This window comes from Cuculus canorus, chromosome 2, assembly GCF_017976375.1.
Source record: "Cuculus canorus isolate bCucCan1 chromosome 2, bCucCan1.pri, whole genome shotgun sequence".
NCBI lineage: Eukaryota > Metazoa > Chordata > Aves > Cuculiformes > Cuculidae > Cuculus > Cuculus canorus.
This window is the reverse complement of record NC_071402.1, coordinates 561231-579832: the sequence shown is the minus strand read 5'-3', so window position 1 is coordinate 579832 and position 18602 is coordinate 561231. Positions and strand designations below refer to the sequence as shown.

Here is an 18602-nt window from a genome sequence, read left to right as displayed (position 1 = left end):
CAGAGGGAAGGGATGGATCCAGAGGGAAGGGATGGACCCAGAGGGGAAGGGATGGATCCAGAAGAAGGAGATTGAGGTGAGATCTTAGGAAGGAACGTTCTCCTGAGAGGGTGAGGAGATGGTGGTCCTGATTGTCCACAGCGGCTGCTCCATCCCTGGAGGGGTTCCATCCCACCTTGGATGGGGTTTGGAGCTCCTGATCCAGCGGGAGGTGTCCCTGCCCATGGATTTGGATGATCTTGGAGGTCCCTTCCCACCCAAACCATCTCATGGTTCCATGATTCCCACTCGGTGTCCCCCAGAACCCCCAGATCCCATCCCTGGAGGGGTTCCACCCCACGTTGGATGAGGTTTGGAGCTCCTGATCCAGCAGGAGATGTCCCTCAACCATGGCAGGAGGTGGACCTGGATGGGCTTTGAGGTTCCTCTCAACCCAAACCATCTCATGGTTCCATGATTCCCACTTGGTGTCCCCCAGAACCCCCAAATCCCATCCCTGGAGATGTTCCATCCCACGTTGGATGGGATTTGGAGCCCCTCATCCCGTGGGAGATGTCCCTATCCATGGCTTTGGATGACCTTGGAGGTCCCTTCCCACCCCACCGGGTCCATAATTCCCACTCAGTGCTCACAACAATGTCTCACTGAGATCTCAGGTGGCTTCGAAACCTCAGGTGGTGGTTGAGGAGCCCTCAAATCCCCTCAAAGTTTGGGAGAAAGAGGAGGAAGGAACCTTCATGGATGGGAAACCTCCGGATGGGACCTCTTGGGCTTCTCGGGGTCAAAGGGGAGAGGACCCAGAGGGGACCCAGAAGGGACCCAGAAGGGACCCAGAGGGGACCCAGAAGGGTGGAGAACGTGGGGTGAAGAGGGATGGAGGTGGGGTGGGGTCTTCTCCAGGGCAGCAGAGGGGGAGGGGTCCCTCCGTCCCTGACGCCGTTGCGCTCCTGCAGAGAAGACCGACGGAACGGCCGTGGACATCTTCTCCTTCGGGATGTGCGCCCTGGAGGTACCGAGGGGATCCCTTTGGCCCCGTTTGGAACGCGACCCATTTGGCCCCTTTGGAGGGGATCCCTTTGGCCCCTTTGGAGTGGATCCCTTTGGCCCCGTTTGGAGGGGATCCCTTTTGGCCCTATTTGGAAGGTGATCCTTTGGCCCCGTTTGGAGGGGATCCCTTTTGGCCCCCTTTGGAGGGGATCCCTTTGGCCCCATTTGGAATGTGATCCCCTTTGGCCCAATTTGGAGTGTGATCCCTTTTGGCCCCCTTTGGAGGGGATCCCTTTTGGCCCCATTTGGAGGGGATCCCTTTGGCCCCCTTTGGAGGGGGATCCCTTTTGGCCCCTTTGGAGGGGATCCCTTTGGCCCCGTTTGGAGGGGGATCCCTTTGGCCCCGTTTGGAGGGGATCCCTTTTGGCCCTATTTGGAATACGTTCCCAGTTTGGAAGATGATCCCTTTGGCCCCATTTGTAACGTGATCCCTTTTGGCACCCTTTGAAGGAGATCCCTTTTGGCCCCATTTGTAACGTAATCCCTTTTGGCCCCATTTGGAACGTGATCCCCTTTGGCCCCATTTGGAACGTGATCTCTTTGGCCCAGTTTGGAAGGTGATCCCTTTGGCCCCATTTGGAAGGTGATCCCTTTTGGCCCTATTTGGAACGGGTTCCCTTTTGGCCTCATTTGGAATAGGTTCCCAGTTTGGAAGGTGTTCCCTTTGGCCCCATTTGAGTGTGATCCCCTTTGGCCCCGTTTGGAGGGGATCCCTTTTGGCCCCATTTGGAAGGAGATCCCTTTTGGCCCCATTTGGAACGTGACCCATTTGGCCCAGTTTGAAACATGATCCCTTTTGGCCCTATTTGGAAGGTGATCCCTTTGGTCCAGTTTGGAACGTGATCCCTTTTGGCCCCGTTTGGAAGGTGATCCCTTTGGCCCCATTTAGAAGGTGATCCCCTTTGGCCCCATTTGGAACGGGATCCCTTTGGCCCCGTTTGGAGGGGCATCCCTTTGGCCCCCTTTGGAGGGGATCCCTTTTGGCCCCATTTGGAGGGGGATCCCTTTGGCCCCGTTTGGAGGGGGATCTCTTTGGCCCCCTTTGGAGGGGATCCCTTTGGCCCCGTTTGGAACGTGATCCCTTTTGGCCCCATTTGGAATAGATTCCCAGTTTGGAAGGTGATCCCTTTTGGCCCAATTTGGAATGTGATCCCCTTTGGCCCCATTTGGAATGTGATCCCCTTTGGCCCCATTTGGAACGTGGACCCATTTGGCCCCGTTTGAAACATAATCCCTTTTGGCCCCATTTGAAGGAGAACCCTTTGGCCCCATTTTGAGTGTGATCCCTTTTGCCCCATTTGGAAGGTGATCCCTTTTGGCCCTTTTTGGAACGTGACCCCTTTTGGCCCAATTTGGAACGTGATCCCTTTTGGCCCCATTTGGAAGGTGATCCTTTGGCCCCATTTGGAACGGGATCCCTTTGGCCCCATTTAGAAGGTGATCCCTTTTGGCCCTATTTGGAACGTGATCCTTTTGGCCCCATTTGGAACGTGACCCATTTGGCCCACTTTGTAACATGATCCCTTTGGCCCTATTTGGAACGTGATCCCTTTGGTCCAGTTTGGAATGTGATCCCTTTGGCCCAGTTTGTAACGTGATCCCTTTCGCCTCATTTGGAAGGTGATCCCTTTTGGCCCCCTTTGAAGGAGAACCCTTTGGCCCCATTTGGAACGGGATCCCTTTGGTCCACTTTGGATCGTGATCTTTTGGCCCAATTTGGAGTGTGATCCCTTTGGCCCCATTTGGAAGGAGATCCCTTTGACCCCATTATGAGTGTAATCCCTTTTGGCCCCATTTAGAAGGCGATCCTTTTGGCCCAATTGTGAATAGGTTCCCAGTTTGGAAGGTGATCCCTTTGGCCCCATTTGGAAGGAGATCCCTTTTGGCCCCATTTGAAGGAGAACCTTTTGGCCCACTTTGGAAGGTGATCCTTTGGCCCAATTTGGAAGGAGATACCTTTGGCCCCATTTTGAGTGTGACCCCTTTTGGCCCAATTTGGAAGGAGATCCCTTTTGGCCCGGTTTGGAACATGATCCGTTTTGGCCCCATTTGGAATGTGATCCCCTTTGGCCCCATTTGGAAGGTGATCCCTTTGGCCCCATTTAGAACTTGAACACTTTGGCCCTGTTTGGAACGTGATCCTTTGGCCCCATTTTGAGTGTGATCCCTTTCGGCCCAATTTGGAAGGAGATCCCTTTTGGCCCCGTTTGGAACGTGATCCCTTTGGCCCAGTTTGTAAGGTGATCCCTTTTGGCCCTTTTGGAACGTGATCCCTTTTGGCCCCATTTGAAGGAGAACCCTTTGGCCCTATCTGGAACGTGACCCCTTTTGGCCCCGTTTGGAACGTGATCCCTTTTGGCCCTATTTGGAACGTGACCCATTTGGCCCAGTTTGGAATGTGATCCCTTTGGCTCCATTTGGAGTGTGATCCCTTTGGCCCCATTTAGAAGGAGATCCCTTTGACCCCATTATGAGTGTGATCCCTTTTGGCCCCATTTAGAAGGCGATCCTTTTGGCCCCATGTGGAATAGGTTCCCAGTTTGGAACGTGATCCCTTTGGCCCCATTTGGAACGTGACCCATTTGGCCCAGTTTGGAATGTGATCCCTTTTGGCCCCATTTGGAACGTGATCCCTTTGGTCCAATTTGGAATACGTTCCCAGTTTGGAAGGTGATCCCTTTTGGCCCCATTTGGAAGGAGATCCCTTTTGGCCCCCTTTGAAGGAAAACCCTTTGGCCCAATTTGGAATGTGATCCTTTGGCCCTATTTGGAACGTGACCCATTTGGCCCAGTTTGGAATGTGATCCCTTTGGCTCCATTTGGAGTGTGATCCCTTTGGCTCCATTTGGAAGGAGATCCCTTTGACCCCATTATGAGTGTAATCCCTTTTGGCCCCATTTAGAAGGCGATCCTTTTGGCCCCATTTGGAATGGGTTCCCAGTTTGGAAGGTGATCCCTTTTGGACCCATTTGGAAGGTGACCCATTTGGCCCAGTTTGGAACGTGATCGCTTTGGCCCCATTTGGAATGGGTTCCCAGTTTGGAAGGTGATCCCTTTTGGCCCCATTTGGAACGTGACCCATTTGGTCCAGTTTGTAACGTGATCCCTTTGGCCCAGTTTGGAATGTGATCCCTTTGGCCCCATTTGGAATGTGATCCCTTTTGGACCCCTTTTAAGGAGAACCCTTTGGCCCCATTTGGAAGGTGATCCCTTTGGCCCAATTTGGAAGGAGATCTCTTTGGCCCCATTTTGAGTGTGATCCCTTTTGGCCCCATTTGGAAGGTGATCCCTTTTGGCCCTGTTTGGAATAGGTTCCCAGTTTGGAAGGCGATCCCTTTTGGCCCCATTTGGAACGTGACCCATTTGGCCCCATTTAGAAGGTGATCCCTTTTGGCCCCATTTGGAAGGAGATCCCTTTTGGCCCAGTTTGGAAGGAGATCCCTTTGGCCCCATTTTGAGTGTGATCCCTTTTGGCCCATTTGGAAGGTGATCCCTTTTGGCCCTGTTTGGAATAGGTTCCCAGTTTGGAAGGTGATCCCTTTTGGCCCCATTTGGAAGGAGATCCCTTTTGGCCCCATTTGGAATGTGACCCCTTTTGGCCCCCTTTGAAGGAAAACCCTTTGACCCAATTTGGAACATGATCCTTTGGCCCCATTTGGAAGGAGATCCCTTTGGCCCCATTTGGAACGTAATCCCTTTTGGCCCCATTTAGAAGGTGATCCTTTGGCCCAATTGTGAATAGGTTCCCAGTTTGGAAGGAGACCCCTTTAGCCCCATTTTGAGTGTGACCCCTTTTGGCCCCATTTGGAAGGAGATCCCTTTGGCCCCATTCAGAAGGTGATCCCTTTGGCCCCATTTTGAGTGTGATCCCTTTTGGCCCCATTTGGAAGGTGATCCCTTTTGGCCCAGTTTGTAACGTGATCCCTTTTGGCCCAATCTGGAATAGGTTCCCAGTTTGGAAGGTGTTCCCTTTGGCCCCATTTGAGTGTGATCCCCTTTGGCCCCATTTGGAAGGAGATCCCTTTTGGCCCAGTTTGGAAGGTGATCCCTTTGGCCCCATTTGGAATGTGACCCCTTTTAGCCCCATTTGTAACATAATCCCCTTTGGCCCAATTTTGAGTGTGATCCCTTTTGGCCCCCTTTGGAACGCGCCCCCTTTGGCCCCATTTAGAAGGTGATCCCCTTTGGCCCCATTTGGAAGGTGATCCCTTTTGGCCCCATTTGGAAGGTGATCCCTTTTGGCCCCATTTGAAATGTGATCCCTTTTGGCCCCATTTGGAACGTGACCCATTTGGCCCTTTTGGAACGTGATCCCTTTGGCCCCATTTGGAAGGTGACCCCTTTGGCCCCATTTAGAAGGTGATCCCTTTTGGCCCCATTTGGAGGTGATCCCTTTTGGCCCCCATTTGGAAGGGAGATACGAGGTCTCCACGAGGACCTCCTCATCTCCACCGGGTGACGAGAAGTCCCTTTTTGGAAGCCCTCCAGGACGGATCCACCCTTCATTCCGGGCTTTTGGTCCTTCTTCTGCAGATGGCGGTGTTGGAGATCCAAAGCAACGGGGACACCCGCGTCTCCGAGGAGGCCATCGTCAGGGCGCGACATTCCTTGGATGATCCCAACATGAGGGTGAGTTGGACCCCACCAACCCTTGGAGATAAGAACCCACCCGGAGAGGTCCTCTACACATCTCCAAGGGTGGAAATCCACCCAGAGAGGTCCTTCCGGGAACATCAGAAGGTTCCTCAGTTCCTCCATGGGGGGAGAAGAAAGGAGGACCTCATCCTTGTGGAGACGCATCCAAAGGGAGAGGTGGGACCATGGGGACCTCATGGGGTTGAAGAAGACCGAGGGCAAAGTCCTCCATGGGGGTTGGGGCAATGCCAGCGCTGATCCAGGATGGGTGGAGAAGGGATGAGGAGAAGACCCTGAGGAGAAGGACTTTGGGTGTTGGAAGAGGAGGAGGAGAAGCTCCATGGGAGCCACCAAAGTGTGGTCCCAACCCAGAAGGTCAACCATGTCCTGAGCTTCCACCACCAGCAGGGATGGAAGGGGATTGTCCCCTCGGCTCTGGTGGGACCCAACGTGGTGTCCGTGTGAAGCTCTGGAGACCTCAGCGCTGGGAGGAGATGGAGCTGTTGGAGCCACTCCAGAGGAGGTCACGGAGATGATCCGAGGGCTGAAGAACCTCCTGGGTGGGACAGGGTGAGAGGTGGGGGTGTCCATCCTGGAGAAGAGACCTCAGAGGAGCTTCCAGGATGGAAAGGAGCTCCAGGAGAGCTCCGGTAGATGATCCACGGAGATGATCCGAGGGCTGAAGAACCTCCTGGGTGGGACAGGCTGAGAGATGGGGGTGTCCATCCTGGAGAAGAGACCACAGAGGAGCTTCCAGGATGGAAAGGAGCTCCTGGAAGGTTGGAGAGGAGCTCTGGATCAGGGAGGGAGAGGATGGGACAAGGGTTTGAGCTGCAAGAGGGGACATTGAGGTGAGATCTTGAGGAGAAATGTTCTCCTGGGAGGGTGGAGAGGTCCTGGGATAGGTTGACCAGAGGAACTGTGGCTGCTCCATCCCAAACCATCTCATGGTTCCATGATTCCCACTTGGTGTCCCCCAGAACCCCCAGATCCCATCCCTGGAGGGGTTCCAGGCCACGTTGGATGGGGTTTGGAGCTCCTCATCCAGCGGGAGGTGTCCTTGCCCATGGATTTGGATGGACTTTGAGGTCCCTTCCAACCCAAACCATCTCATGGCTCCATGATCCTCACTTGGTGTCCACCAGGACCCTCAGATCCCATCCCTGGAGGGGTTCCATCCCACGTTGGATGGGGTTTGGAGCTCCTGATCCAGCGGGAGGTGTCTCTGCCCATGGATTTGGATGATCTTGGAGGTCCCTTCCAACTCAAACCATCTCATGGTTCCATGATTCCCACTCGGTGTCCCCCAGAACCCCCAGATCCCATCCCTGGAGGGGTTCCATCCCACGTTGGATGGGCTTTGGAGCTCCTCATCCAACGGGAGGTGTCCCCAGAGAAGTCCATGGACCCTTTCTCCACTCCGAGCACCGTCTCTCCTGGTGCTCTGCTGCTCCTCAGGCGGTTGGAGCTCATCCAAGGGTTGTGGGAACGACCGAGGACGTTGGGCTGATGGAGAAGAAGAGGTTGAGGGACACCTCAACGCAGCTCCAGGCGAGGACGTTGTGGTGGGGTGGTGTCTCCTCCCTTGTACGAAGACGGAACGTCCTCCGGTTCCACCACTTGAGGTTTCGGTTGGATCTTGGGAAGAAGTCCTTTGGGAAAAGGGCTTTGAGAAGCCCTGGTAGAAGGTGCCCAGAGCGGTGGTGGTGTCTCCATCTCCAAAGGGCTTCAAACTCCACGTAGATACGGCTCTTCGGGAGGTGGAACCATGGAATGATTGGGTTGGAGAAGACCTCTTGGGTGATGGAATCCATCAAAGACCTCTTGGGTGATGGAATCCATCAAAGACCTCTTGGGTGATGGAATCCATCAAAGACCTCTTGGGTGATGGAATCCATCAAAGACCTCTTGGGTGATGGAATCCATCGAAGACCTCTTGGGTGATGGAATCCATCGAAGACCTCTTGGGTGATGGAATCCATCAAAGACCTCTTGGGTGATGGAATCCATCAAAGACCTCTTGGGTGATGGAATCCATCATCTACCACTCAACCACGTCCTTGAGCTCCTCACCTCCGTGTCTTCTCAACCCCTCCACGGGTGGAGACTCCACCACCTCCGTGGGCAGCAGCAGCGCTTTAGTAGGGGTGGAGATCATCTGCAGATGGTTGGGTTGGAGGATCTCGGAGGTCTTTTCCAACCCATCCAATGACCGTTGAGCTTCGGCTCTGGTTGACGCCTTCTCTTGGACCTTCAGGAGTTCATCCTGTCCTGTTTGACCCTCAACCCGGACAAGCGGCCGACGGCCAACAGTCTCCTCTTCCACCGGGTGCTCTTCGAGGTCCATTCCCTGAAGCTCTTGGCCGCCCACTGCTTCATCAACAACCACTGTGAGTAACCAGGAGGCCGTCGGGTGGAAGGGGGTGGAGAAAGGCAGTGCCTCCGGGGACCTTCTTCTCTGGTCAGGGGTTCATGGGATGGGTTGGGTTGGAGGGGAACGCAAAGTCCATGTGGTGCCACCACACCTCCCGTTGGATGAGGGGTTCCAAACTCCATCCAACGTGGGATGGAACATCTCCAGGGATGGGATCTGGGGGTTCTGGGGGGCACCGAGTGGGAATCATGGAGCCATGAGATGGTTTGGGTTGGAAGGGACCTCCAAGATCATCCAGATCCATGCGTGGGGACACCTCCTGTTGGATCAGGAGCTCCAAACCCCATCCAATGTGGGATGGAACCCCTCCAGGGATGGGATCTGGGGGTTCTGGGGGACACCGAGTGGGAATCATGGAGCCATGAGATGGTTTGGGTTGGAAGGGACCTCAAACCCATCCAGATCCATGGGTGGGGACACCTCCCGCTGGATCAGGAGCTCCAAACCCCATCCAACGTGGCCTGGAACCCCTCCAGGGATGGGATCTGGGGGTTCTGGGGGACACCAAGTGAGAATCATGGAACCATGAGATGGTTTGGGTTGGAAGGGACCTCCAAGATCATCCAAATCCATGGAGAGGGACACCTCCCACTGGATCAGGGGCTCCAAACCCCATCCAACGTGGCCTGGAACCCCTCCAGGGATGGGATCTGGGGGTTCTGAGTGATGCCAAGTGAGGACCATGGAACCATGAGATGGTTTGGGTTGGAAGGGACCTCAAAGATCATCCAAATCCATGGATAGGGACACCTCCTGCTGGATGAGGAGCTCCAAACCCCATCCAACGTGGCCTGGAACCCCTCCAGGGATGGGATCTGGGGGTTCTGGGGGACACCGAGTGGGAATCATGGAACCATGAGATGGTTTGGGTTGGAAGGGACCTCCAAGATCATCCAAATCCATGGTTGAGGGACACCTCCCGCTGGATGAAGGGCTCCAAACCCCATCCAACGTAGCCTGGAAGCCCTCCAGGGATGGGACATCCATGTGTTATCCGGAGAACCTTCTTTAAGGCCTTCTCCTGAGCTCCTTCTCTTCTGCTCGGCCCCTTCCTATAGACCTGATGCCGGAGAACGTGGTGGAGGAGAAGATCAAGGAGTTGGACCTCAACATGGTGATGGCGGAGATACGGAGAGAGGGTCAGCCTGGAGTGCAGTGGAGGTGAGGGTGAAGTAGGGGGAGATACCACCTCCATCACCTTGAGGGTCATCCAACCCAGTGCCGGTGGAGCTTCTGCTCTTCTCTCCTGCCTTTCCCACCAATCCTTCGGTCCTGTTTCTCTTCCAGGTACTCGGAGGTCTCCTTCCTTGAGCTCGACAAGTTCTTAGAGGACGTCAGGTGGGTTGGAGTGATGGTGTCTCCATGTCTTCTCCATGAAGTCTCCCAGCTCTGCTGCGTGGGGTCGTTCCCGGTCTGGGTGGTGGCGTTCGGAGAGTCATGGAAGGGTTTGGGTGGGAAGGGACCTCCAAGATCATCCAAATCCATGGTTGAGGGACACCTCCCGTTGGATGAGGGGCTCCAAACCCCATCCAACCTGGCCTGGAACATCTCCAGGGATGGGATCTGGGGGTTCCGGTTGACCCCAAGTTGGAATCATGGAACCATGGGATGGTTTGGGTTGGAAGGGACCTCCAAGATCATCCAAATCCATGGTTGAGGGACACCTCCCGTTGGATGAGGGGCTCCAAACCCCATCCAACCCAACCTTGAACCCCTCCAGGGATGGGATCTGGGGGTTCTGGGGGCACCAAGTGAGGATCATGGAACCATGAGATGGTTTGGGTTGGAAGGGATCTCCAAGCCCATCCAAATCCATGGTTGAGGGACACGTCCTGCTGGATCAGGGGCTCCAAACCCCATCCAACGTGGCCTGGAACCCCTCCAGGGATGGGATCTGGGGGTTCTGGAGGACCCCAAGTGGGAATCATGGAACCATGAGATGGTTTGGGTTGGAAGGGACCTCCAAGATCATCCAAATCCATGGTTGAGGGACACCTCCCGCTGGATGAGGAGCTCCAAACCCTTCTCCTCGTCCTCTCCTTGGCCGCTCCTTCCCAGGTCTCATCCGTGTCCTCTTTCTTTCTCCACCAGGAACGGGATTTACCCTCTGATGAACTTCGCCGTCTCCAGACCTCACGTCCTCCCCCGGGCGCTCTCCCAACCTCAGGAGGACCCTCAGAAAGCCAAAACTCCCACCCCGGAACCCTTTGATGTGGAGACCAGGAAGGTGAGGACAACATCTTGGGTGGGAACGGCTTCTCCATTCCCAACATCCTCCTGGAGGAACGCTCTTCCCTTTCGCCCACGCGTGGACCTTCTGCCCCGGTGGGCGCTGTTCTCCTCACCGTGGTGGTCCCAGGACCACGTCAGCATCTCATGGTTGGAGGTGTCCATGTCCGTTCCCACCTGGGACCTTCAGAGCAGCTCCGTTTCCTCCGGTTCTTCGGTTCTTCTTCCCCACCGGATGTGTGGAACGTGGGGTGATCTCCAACGCGGAGATGGGAACGTGGGTTGGAATCCCATCAGAGAAAGAGAGTGAAGGTGGAGGAGGAGCTGAGGGACGTGGAAGGGGGTTGGGAGAAGAGGAGACCTTAATGTCCTTCACAACAAGCGGAAAGGAGGGGGTGGTGAGGTGGGAGCTGAGCTCCTCTCCCGAGGAACAGGAGATGGGACCAGAGGGAATGGCCTCCGCTTGGAATCATGGAGCCAGGAGATGGTTTGGGTTGGAAGGGACCTCAAAGCCATCGAGTTCCACGGGTGGGGACACCTCCTGCTGGATCAGGAGCTCCAAACCCCATCCAACGTGGCCTGGAACCCCTCCAGGGATGGGATCTGGGGGTTCTGGGGGACACCGAGTGGGAATCATGGAACCATGAGATGGTTTGGGTTGGAAGGGACCTCCAAGATCATCCAAATCCATGGACAGGGACACCTCCCGCTGGATCAGGAGCTCCAAACCCCATCCAACGTGGGATGGAACCCCTCCAGGGATGGAGCAGCCACCACTTTGGGACAATGTGGGCCAGGACCTCCTCACACTCAGTGAGTGCAGCTGCGATGGAGACTCCACCGGGATATGGGTGGATCCAAGGAGTCCTTTATATAACGAGGACGGTTAAATGGGGTGGAGACACTGCGTTGGATGGGGTTTGGAGCTCCTGATCCAGCGGGAGGTGTCCCTGCCCATGGATTTGGATGATCTTGGAGGTCCCTTCCAACCCAAACCATCTCATGGTTCCATGATTCCCTCTTGGTGTCCCCCAGAACCCCCAGATCCCATCCCTGGAGGGGTTCCAGGCCACGTTGGATGGGGTTTGGAGCTCCTGATCCAGCAGGAAGTGTCTCTGCCCATGGATTTGGATGATCTTGGAGGTCCCTTCCAACCCGAACCATCTCATCGTTCCATGATTCCCACCTGATGTCCCCCAGAACCCCCAGATCCCATCCCTGGAGGGGTTCCAGGCCACGTTGGATGGACCTCGGAACCCCTGATCCAGCTGGAATTGTCTCTATCTGTGGGATCTGGTTGGGTCTTGAGGTCCCTTCCAACCCAAACCTTCTCATGGTTCCATGATTCCAACTTGACGTCAACCAGAACCCCCAGATCCCACCCGTGGAGGTCTTCAAGACCAGGTTGGATGGGGTTTGGAGCCCCTGATCCAGTGGGAGGTGTCCCTGCCCATGGATTTGGATGATCTTGGAGGTCCCTTCCAACCCAAACCATCTCATGGTTCCATGATTCCCACTTGGTGTCCCCCAGAACCCCCAGATCCCATCCCTGGAGGGGTTCCAGGCCACGTTGGATGGGGTTTGGAGCTCCTGATCCAACAGGAGGTGTCTCTGCCCATGGATTTGGATGACCTTGGAGGTCCCGTCCCACCCCAACCATCGCACGGTTCCTCCCGGCTGTTGGGTTTTCCTCCTGCAGATCCTCTGGAGTTGAGGGGTTGGAGGAGGACGCGGAGAAGCTCATTGGAGCTGTAGGACCGCGTCCAACCTGACGTTGAGTTTGACCTCTTCCAGGTGGTACAGATGCAGTGCAACCTGGAGCTCAACGAGGAGAAGACCCAGTGGCACGTGAGTATCCACCTCCTCCGGAGCATCGGGGCCAACTCTGGAACCCTCACCGGAAAAAGGAGGTGTTGGAAGGGGTCCAGAGGAGGTCACGGAGATGATCCGAGGGCTGAAGAACCTCCTGGGTGGGACAGGGTGAGAGGTGGGGGTGTCCATCCTGGAGAAGAGACCTCAGAGGAGCTTCCAGGATGGAGAGGAGCTCCAGGAGAGCTCCGGGAGATGATCCACGGAGATGATCCGAGGGCTGGAGAACCTCCTGGGTGGGACAGGGTGAGAGCTGGGGGTGTCCAACCTGGAGAAGGTTGACTGTCCCATCCCTGGAGGGGTTCCAGGCCACGTTGGATGGGGTTTGGAGCTCCTCATCCAGCGGGAGGTGTCCCTCTCCATGGATTTGGATGATCTTGGAGGTCCCTTCCAACCCAAACCATCTCATGGTTCCATGATTCTCACTTGGTGTCCCCCAGAACCCCCAGATCCCATCCCTGGAGGTGCCCAAGGTCACATTGGATGGACTTTGGAGCCCCTGATCCAGTGGGAGGTGTTCCTGTCCATGGATTTGGTTGACCTTTGAGGTCCCTTCCAACCCAAACCATCTCATGGTTCCATGATTCCCACTTGGTGTCCCCCAGAACCCCCAGATCCCATCCCTGGAGGGGTTCCATCCCAGGTTGGATGGGGTTTGGAGCTCATGATCCAACAGGAGGTGTCCCTCAACCATGGATTTGGATGATCTTGGAGGTCCCTTCCAACCCAAACCATCTCATGGATCCATAATTCCCACCAGAACCCCCCCAGATCCCACCCCTGGAGGTGCCCAAGGCCACGTTGGATGGCCTTCGGAGCTCCTCATCCAGTGGGAGGTGGGACTGATCTTGGAGGTCTCTTCCAACCCAACCCCTTCCGTGAGGACTCCGGTTGACCTCTTGCGGCTCAACCGTTGGGAGAAGGTTCCTCAAACCTCTCCGCTCCCACCGATGGCTCTTCCCGGCGCCCATGGGACCATCGGAGAACCACCGGCGGTGGCGGTGGTGGTGGTGGTGGTGGTGGTGGTGATGGTGGTGGTGGTGGTGGTGATGGTGGTTGTGGTGGTGATGGTGGTGGTGATGGTGGTGGTGGTGGTGGTGGTGGTGGTGGTGGTGGTGGTGGTGATGGTGGTGGTGGTGGTGATGGTGATGGTGGTGATGGTGGTGATGGTGATGGTGGTGGCGGTGGCGGTGGTGGTGATGGTGATGGTGGTGGTGATGGTGATGGTGATGGTGGTGGTGATGGTGATGGTGATGGTGATGGTGGTGATGGTGATGGTGATGGTGGTGGTGGTGATGATGGTGGTGGTGGTGGTGGTGGTGGTGGTGGTGGTGGTGGTGGTGGTGGTGGTGGTGATGGTGGTGGTGATGGTGATGGTGATGGTGATGGTGATGGTGGTGATGGTGATGGTGATGGTGGTGGTGGTGATGGTGGTGGTGGTGGTGGTGGTGGTGGTGGTGGTGAGACCTTCTCCTCTCTCCACAGTTGACCCTTCTGCTCATCCTCGAGGACAAACTGCACCGACAGCTCAGCTACGACCTCCTGCCCAGTACGTCCTCCCCACGCGGGGCCAGACTGGGCCATACTGGGGTGTACTGGGGTGTACTGGGCCGTACTGGGGTGTACTGGGCTGTACTGGGCTGGGCTGGGCCTTACTGGGCTATACTGGGGTGTGCTGGGTCATACTGGGCCGTACTGGGCCATACTGGGCTGTACTGGGGTGTACTGGGCTGGGCCATACTGGGGTGTACTGGGCTGTACTGGGCTGTACTGGGGTGTACTGGGCTGGGCTGGGCCGTACTGGGGTGTACTGGGCTGTACTGGGCTGTACTGGGGAGTACTGGGGTGTACTGGGCTGTACTGGGGTGTACTGGGCCGTAATGGGGTGTACTGGGCTGGACTGGGCTGTACTGGGGTGTACTGGACTGTGCTGGGGTGTACTGTGGTGTACTGGGCTGTACTGGGCTGGGCTGGGCCGTACTGGGCCATACTGGGCTGTACTGGGCCATACTGGGCTGGGCTGGGCCATACTGGGCTCGGCTGAGTCATACTGGGCTGTACTGGGCTGTACTGGGCTAGGCCATACTGGGCTGTACTAGGCCGTACTGGGCCATACTGGGGTGTACTGGGCTGTACTGGGCTGGGCTGGGCCATACTGGGCTGTGCTGGGTCATACTGGGCTGTACTGGGGTGTACTGGGCTGGGCTGTACTGGGCCATACTGGGCTGTACTGGGGTGTACTGGGCTGTACTGGGCCGTACTGGGCTGGACAGGGTCATACTGGCCTGAGCTGGGTCATACTAGGCTATACTGGGCCATACTGGGCTGTACTGGGCCATACTGGGCTGTACTGGGGTGTACTGGGCTGTACTGGGCCGTACTGGGCTGGGCTGGGTCATACTGGCCTGAGCTGGGTCATACTAGGCTATACTGGGCCATACTGGGCTGGGCTGGGCCATACTGGGGTGTACTGGCCTGTACTGGGCTGTGCTGGGCTATACTGGGCTGCGCTGGGCCATACTGGGCTGAGCTGGGTCGTACTGGGCTATACTGGGCCATACTGGGCTGGGCTGGGCAGTACTGGGCTGGGCTGGGCCATACTGGGCTCTACTGGTCCATACTGTTCCATACTGCTCCATACTGCTCCATACTGGTCCATACTGGTCCATACTGGGCCATACTGTTCCATATTGGGCCATACTGGGCCATACTGTTCCATACTGGTCCATACTGTTCCATACTGGTCCATACTGTTCCATACTGGTCCATACTGGTCCATACTGTTCCATACTGGTCCATACTGCTCCATACTGGTCCATACTGGTCCATACTGTTCCATACTGGTCCATACTGGTCCATACTGGTCCATACTGGTCCATATAACCCCCTCCCCCCCCCCCTTCGGAGCCCCTCTCGGCGGTTTCCGCCTCCGAAGCAGTGGAGACCTTCGGTGCTCCATCACCGCCTTCCGTTGGCCGCGGAGCTCCTTCCGACCCCACCGCCTCCTTCCCTCCTCCCATTCCGTATCCGGAGGGGTCCTTGGAGACCACCTCCGAAGCTGAGGAGAACCTTCCGTCTTCTCACGGGGTTCCTTCTCTTCCCCCAGCGGATAACTCCAAGGATTTGGCCACCGAGTTGGTGCACTATGGATTCATCCATGAGGTGAGAAGGGCCCTCAGCGCCGTCTGGAGGACCTCCGACGGCCCCCGGGGGGGACACCGCCACCGTTGGGTGGGGTTTGGAGCTCCTCATCCAGCGGGAGGTGCTCCTATCCATGGATTTGGATGAGCTTTGAGGTCCCTTCCATCCCAAACCATCTCATGGTTCCATGATTCCCATTTGGTGTCCCCCAGAACCCCCAGATCCCATCCCTGGAGGTCTTCAAGACCAGGTTGGATGGGGTTTGGAGCTCCTGATCCAGTGAGAGGTGTCCCTGCCCATGGATTTGGATGAGCTTTGAGGTCCCTTCCCACCCAAACCATCTCATGGTTCCATGATTCCCACTCGATGTCCCCCAGAACCCCCAGATCCCATCCCTGGAGGGGTTCCAGGCCACGTTGGATGGACTTTGGAGCTCCTCATCCAGCGGGAGGTGTCCCTCAACCATGGATTTGGATGAGCTTTGAGGTCCCTTCCAACCCAAACCATCTCATGGTTCCATGATTCCAACTTGGGGTCAACCAGAACCCCCAGATCCCATCCCTGGAGGGGTTCCAGGAGAGGTTGGATGGGGTTTGGAGCTCCTGATCCAATGGGAGGTGTCTCTGCCCATGGATTTGGATGATCTTGGAGGTCCCTTCCCACCCAAACCATCTCATGGTTCCATGATTCCCTCTTGATGTCCCCCAGAACCCCCAGATCCCATCCCTGGAGGGGTTCCAGGAGAGGTTGGATGGGGTTTGGAGCTCCTCATCCGGTGGGAGCTGTGATCCAGCTGTGAGATCGGTGCCTTCGGATGGAATCCGGAGGGAAGGAGGTGTCCGAGACCATCAACTCCATCTCTCAGTGTGGCTTTTCCCTCTCTTTCAGGACGACTGTGAGAAGTTGGCCAACTTCTTGGAGAACGCCTTCCACAAATACCGATCTCCTCCTCCCTCGTGAGTCCCATCCCTACGGACATGGACACCTCCCGCTGGATCAGGAGCTCCAAACCCCATCCAACGTCACCTTGGGCACCTCCAGGGATGGGATCTGGGGGGGTTCTGGTGGACATCAAGTGGGAATCATGGATCCATGAGATGGTTTGGGTTGAGAGGGACCTCAAAGATCATCCAAATCCATGGACAGGGACACCTCCCGCTGGATGAGGAGCTCCAAACCCCATCCAACGTGGGATGGAACCCCTCCAGGGATGGGATCTGGGGGTTCTGGGGGACACCAAGAGGGAATCATGGAACCATGAGATGGTTTGGGTTGGATGCTCTGTGATGCTTTGTGGACCTCTGTGATGCTCCGCACCTCTCTGTGATGATGCTCTGAGACGCTCCGGGAGGTTCCATGGATCTCTTCGCCACTCTGTGGTGCTCCGAGATGGTCCGTGGAGCTCCGAGATGCTCCGAGATGCTCTGTGATGCTTCGTGTCACTCCAAAGATCTCCATGATGTTCCGAGACACTCTGAGATGCTCCTTGATCCTCCATGGAGGTCCCAGACGTTCTGCAGTGCTCCGAGATGCTCCGAGATGCTCCAGGAGGTTCCGTGGACCTCAGTGCCACTCCGTGGTGCTCCGCGATGCTCCGAGATGCTCTGAGATGCTCTGAGGTACTCCAAGATGCTCCGTGAAGGTCCATGGAGGTCCCAGACGCTCCGAGATGCTCTGAAATGCTCCGTGATGCCTCGTGTCACTCCGAGGAGTTCCGAGATGCTCCGTGATGCTCTGCGCCTCTCCAAAATGCTCCGAGATGCTCCGTGGAGGTCCCAGAAACTCCATGGTGCTCCAAGATGCTCCGAGATGATCCATGGTGCTCTGTGCCCCTCTGACCCTCCGTGATGCTTCGTGTCACTCCAAGGAGCTCCGAGATGCTCCGAGATGCTCCAGGAGGTTCCGTGGATCTCTTCGCCACTCCATGGTGCTCCGAGACACTCTGTGGAGCTCCGTAATGCTTCGTATCACTCCAAGGAGCTCCGAGATGCTCCATGATGCTCTGTGCCTCTCCGACATGCTCCGAGATGCTCCAGGGGGTTCCATGGATCTCAGTGCCACTCCATGGTGCTCCGAGGAGCTCCGAGACGCTCTGAGATGCTCCGAGGAGCTCCAAGAGACTCCATGGATCTCAGTGCCTCTCCAAAATGCTCCGAGACGCTCCGAGGAGCTCCAAGACACTCCGAGAAGCTCTGAGACGCTCCAAGAGACTCCATGGATCTCAGTGCCTCTCTGAAATGCTCCGAGATGCCCCGAAATGCTCCGAGACGCTCCATAATGATTTGTGCCTCTCCAAGAAGCTCCGAGATGCTCCGAGGAGCTCCGAGATGCTCCGTAACGCTTTGTGCCACTCCGAGACGCTCCGTGGTGCTCCGAAATGCTCTGAGACGCTCTGAGATGCTTCAGGAGGTTCCGTGGACCTCAGTGCCACTCCATGGAGCTCCGAGACGCTCCGAGATGCTCTGAGGAGCTCCAAGATGCTCCAAGAGACTCCATGGATCTCAGTGCCTCTCCAAAATGCTCCGAGACGCTCCGAGGAGCTCCGAGATGCTCCGAGATGCTCCAGGAGGTTCCGTGGATCTCTTCGCCACTCCATGGAGCTCCGAGATGCTCCAAGAGACTCCATGGATCTCAGTGCCACTCCGAGATGCTCCAAGGAGCTCCGAAATGCTCTGAGACGCTCCGAGGAGCTCCAGGAGGTTCCGTGGACCTCAGTGCCACTCCATGGAGCTCCGAGACGTTCCGAGATGCTCCGAGACGCTCCAAGAGACTCCATGGATCTCAGTGCCACTCTGTGATGCTCCGAGGAGCTCCAAAATGCTTTGTGCCTCTCCAAGAAACTCCGAGATGCTCCGAGACGCTCCGAGATGCTCCAGGAGACTCCATGGATCTCAGCACCACTCCATGGTGCTCCGAGGAGCTCCGAAATGCTCTGAGACGCTCCAAGAGACTCCATGGATCTCAGTGCCACTCCGTGATGCTCCGAGATGCTCCGTGGTGCTCCGAGTCACTCCGAGATGCTCCAGGAGGTTCCGTGGATCTCCTCACCACTCCATGGAGCTCTGAGACGCTCCGAGATGCTCCAGGAGACTCCATGGATCTCAGCACCACTCCATGGTGCTCCGAGGAGCTCCGAAATGCTCTGAGACGCTCCGTGGAGGTCCCACACACTCCGAGATGCTCCGAGGAGCTCTGAGACTCTCCAGGAGGTTCCGTGGACCTCAGTGCCACTCCATGGTGCTCCGAG

General features: G+C 56.5%; 1 protein-coding gene across 2 annotated transcripts in view; it reads left to right on the top strand.

Moving 5' to 3' along the window:
• NRBP2 (nuclear receptor binding protein 2) overlaps positions 1-16466 on the top strand; it is a 36759-nt gene extending 20293 nt beyond the window's left edge. Inside the window, exons 9-18 of one of the 2 annotated variants that reach the window (XM_054057754.1) lie at positions 954-1009; positions 5581-5676; positions 7940-8072; positions 9175-9277; positions 9404-9454; positions 10208-10343; positions 12140-12193; positions 13700-13763; positions 15321-15376; positions 16244-16466. In XM_054057754.1, the coding sequence (XP_053913729.1) occupies positions 954-1009; positions 5581-5676; positions 7940-8072; positions 9175-9277; positions 9404-9454; positions 10208-10343; positions 12140-12193; positions 13700-13763; positions 15321-15376; positions 16244-16315 (821 nt within the window). In that variant the 3' untranslated portion in view covers positions 16316-16466. Of the gene's footprint in view, positions 1-953; positions 1010-5580; positions 5677-7939; positions 8073-9174; positions 9278-9403; positions 9455-10207; positions 10344-12139; positions 12539-13699; positions 13764-15320; positions 15377-16243 lie in introns of those variants that run through there. The other variant, XM_054057753.1, reaches the window with a different exon arrangement.
• The last annotated feature ends 2136 nt before the right edge of the window (positions 16467-18602 follow it).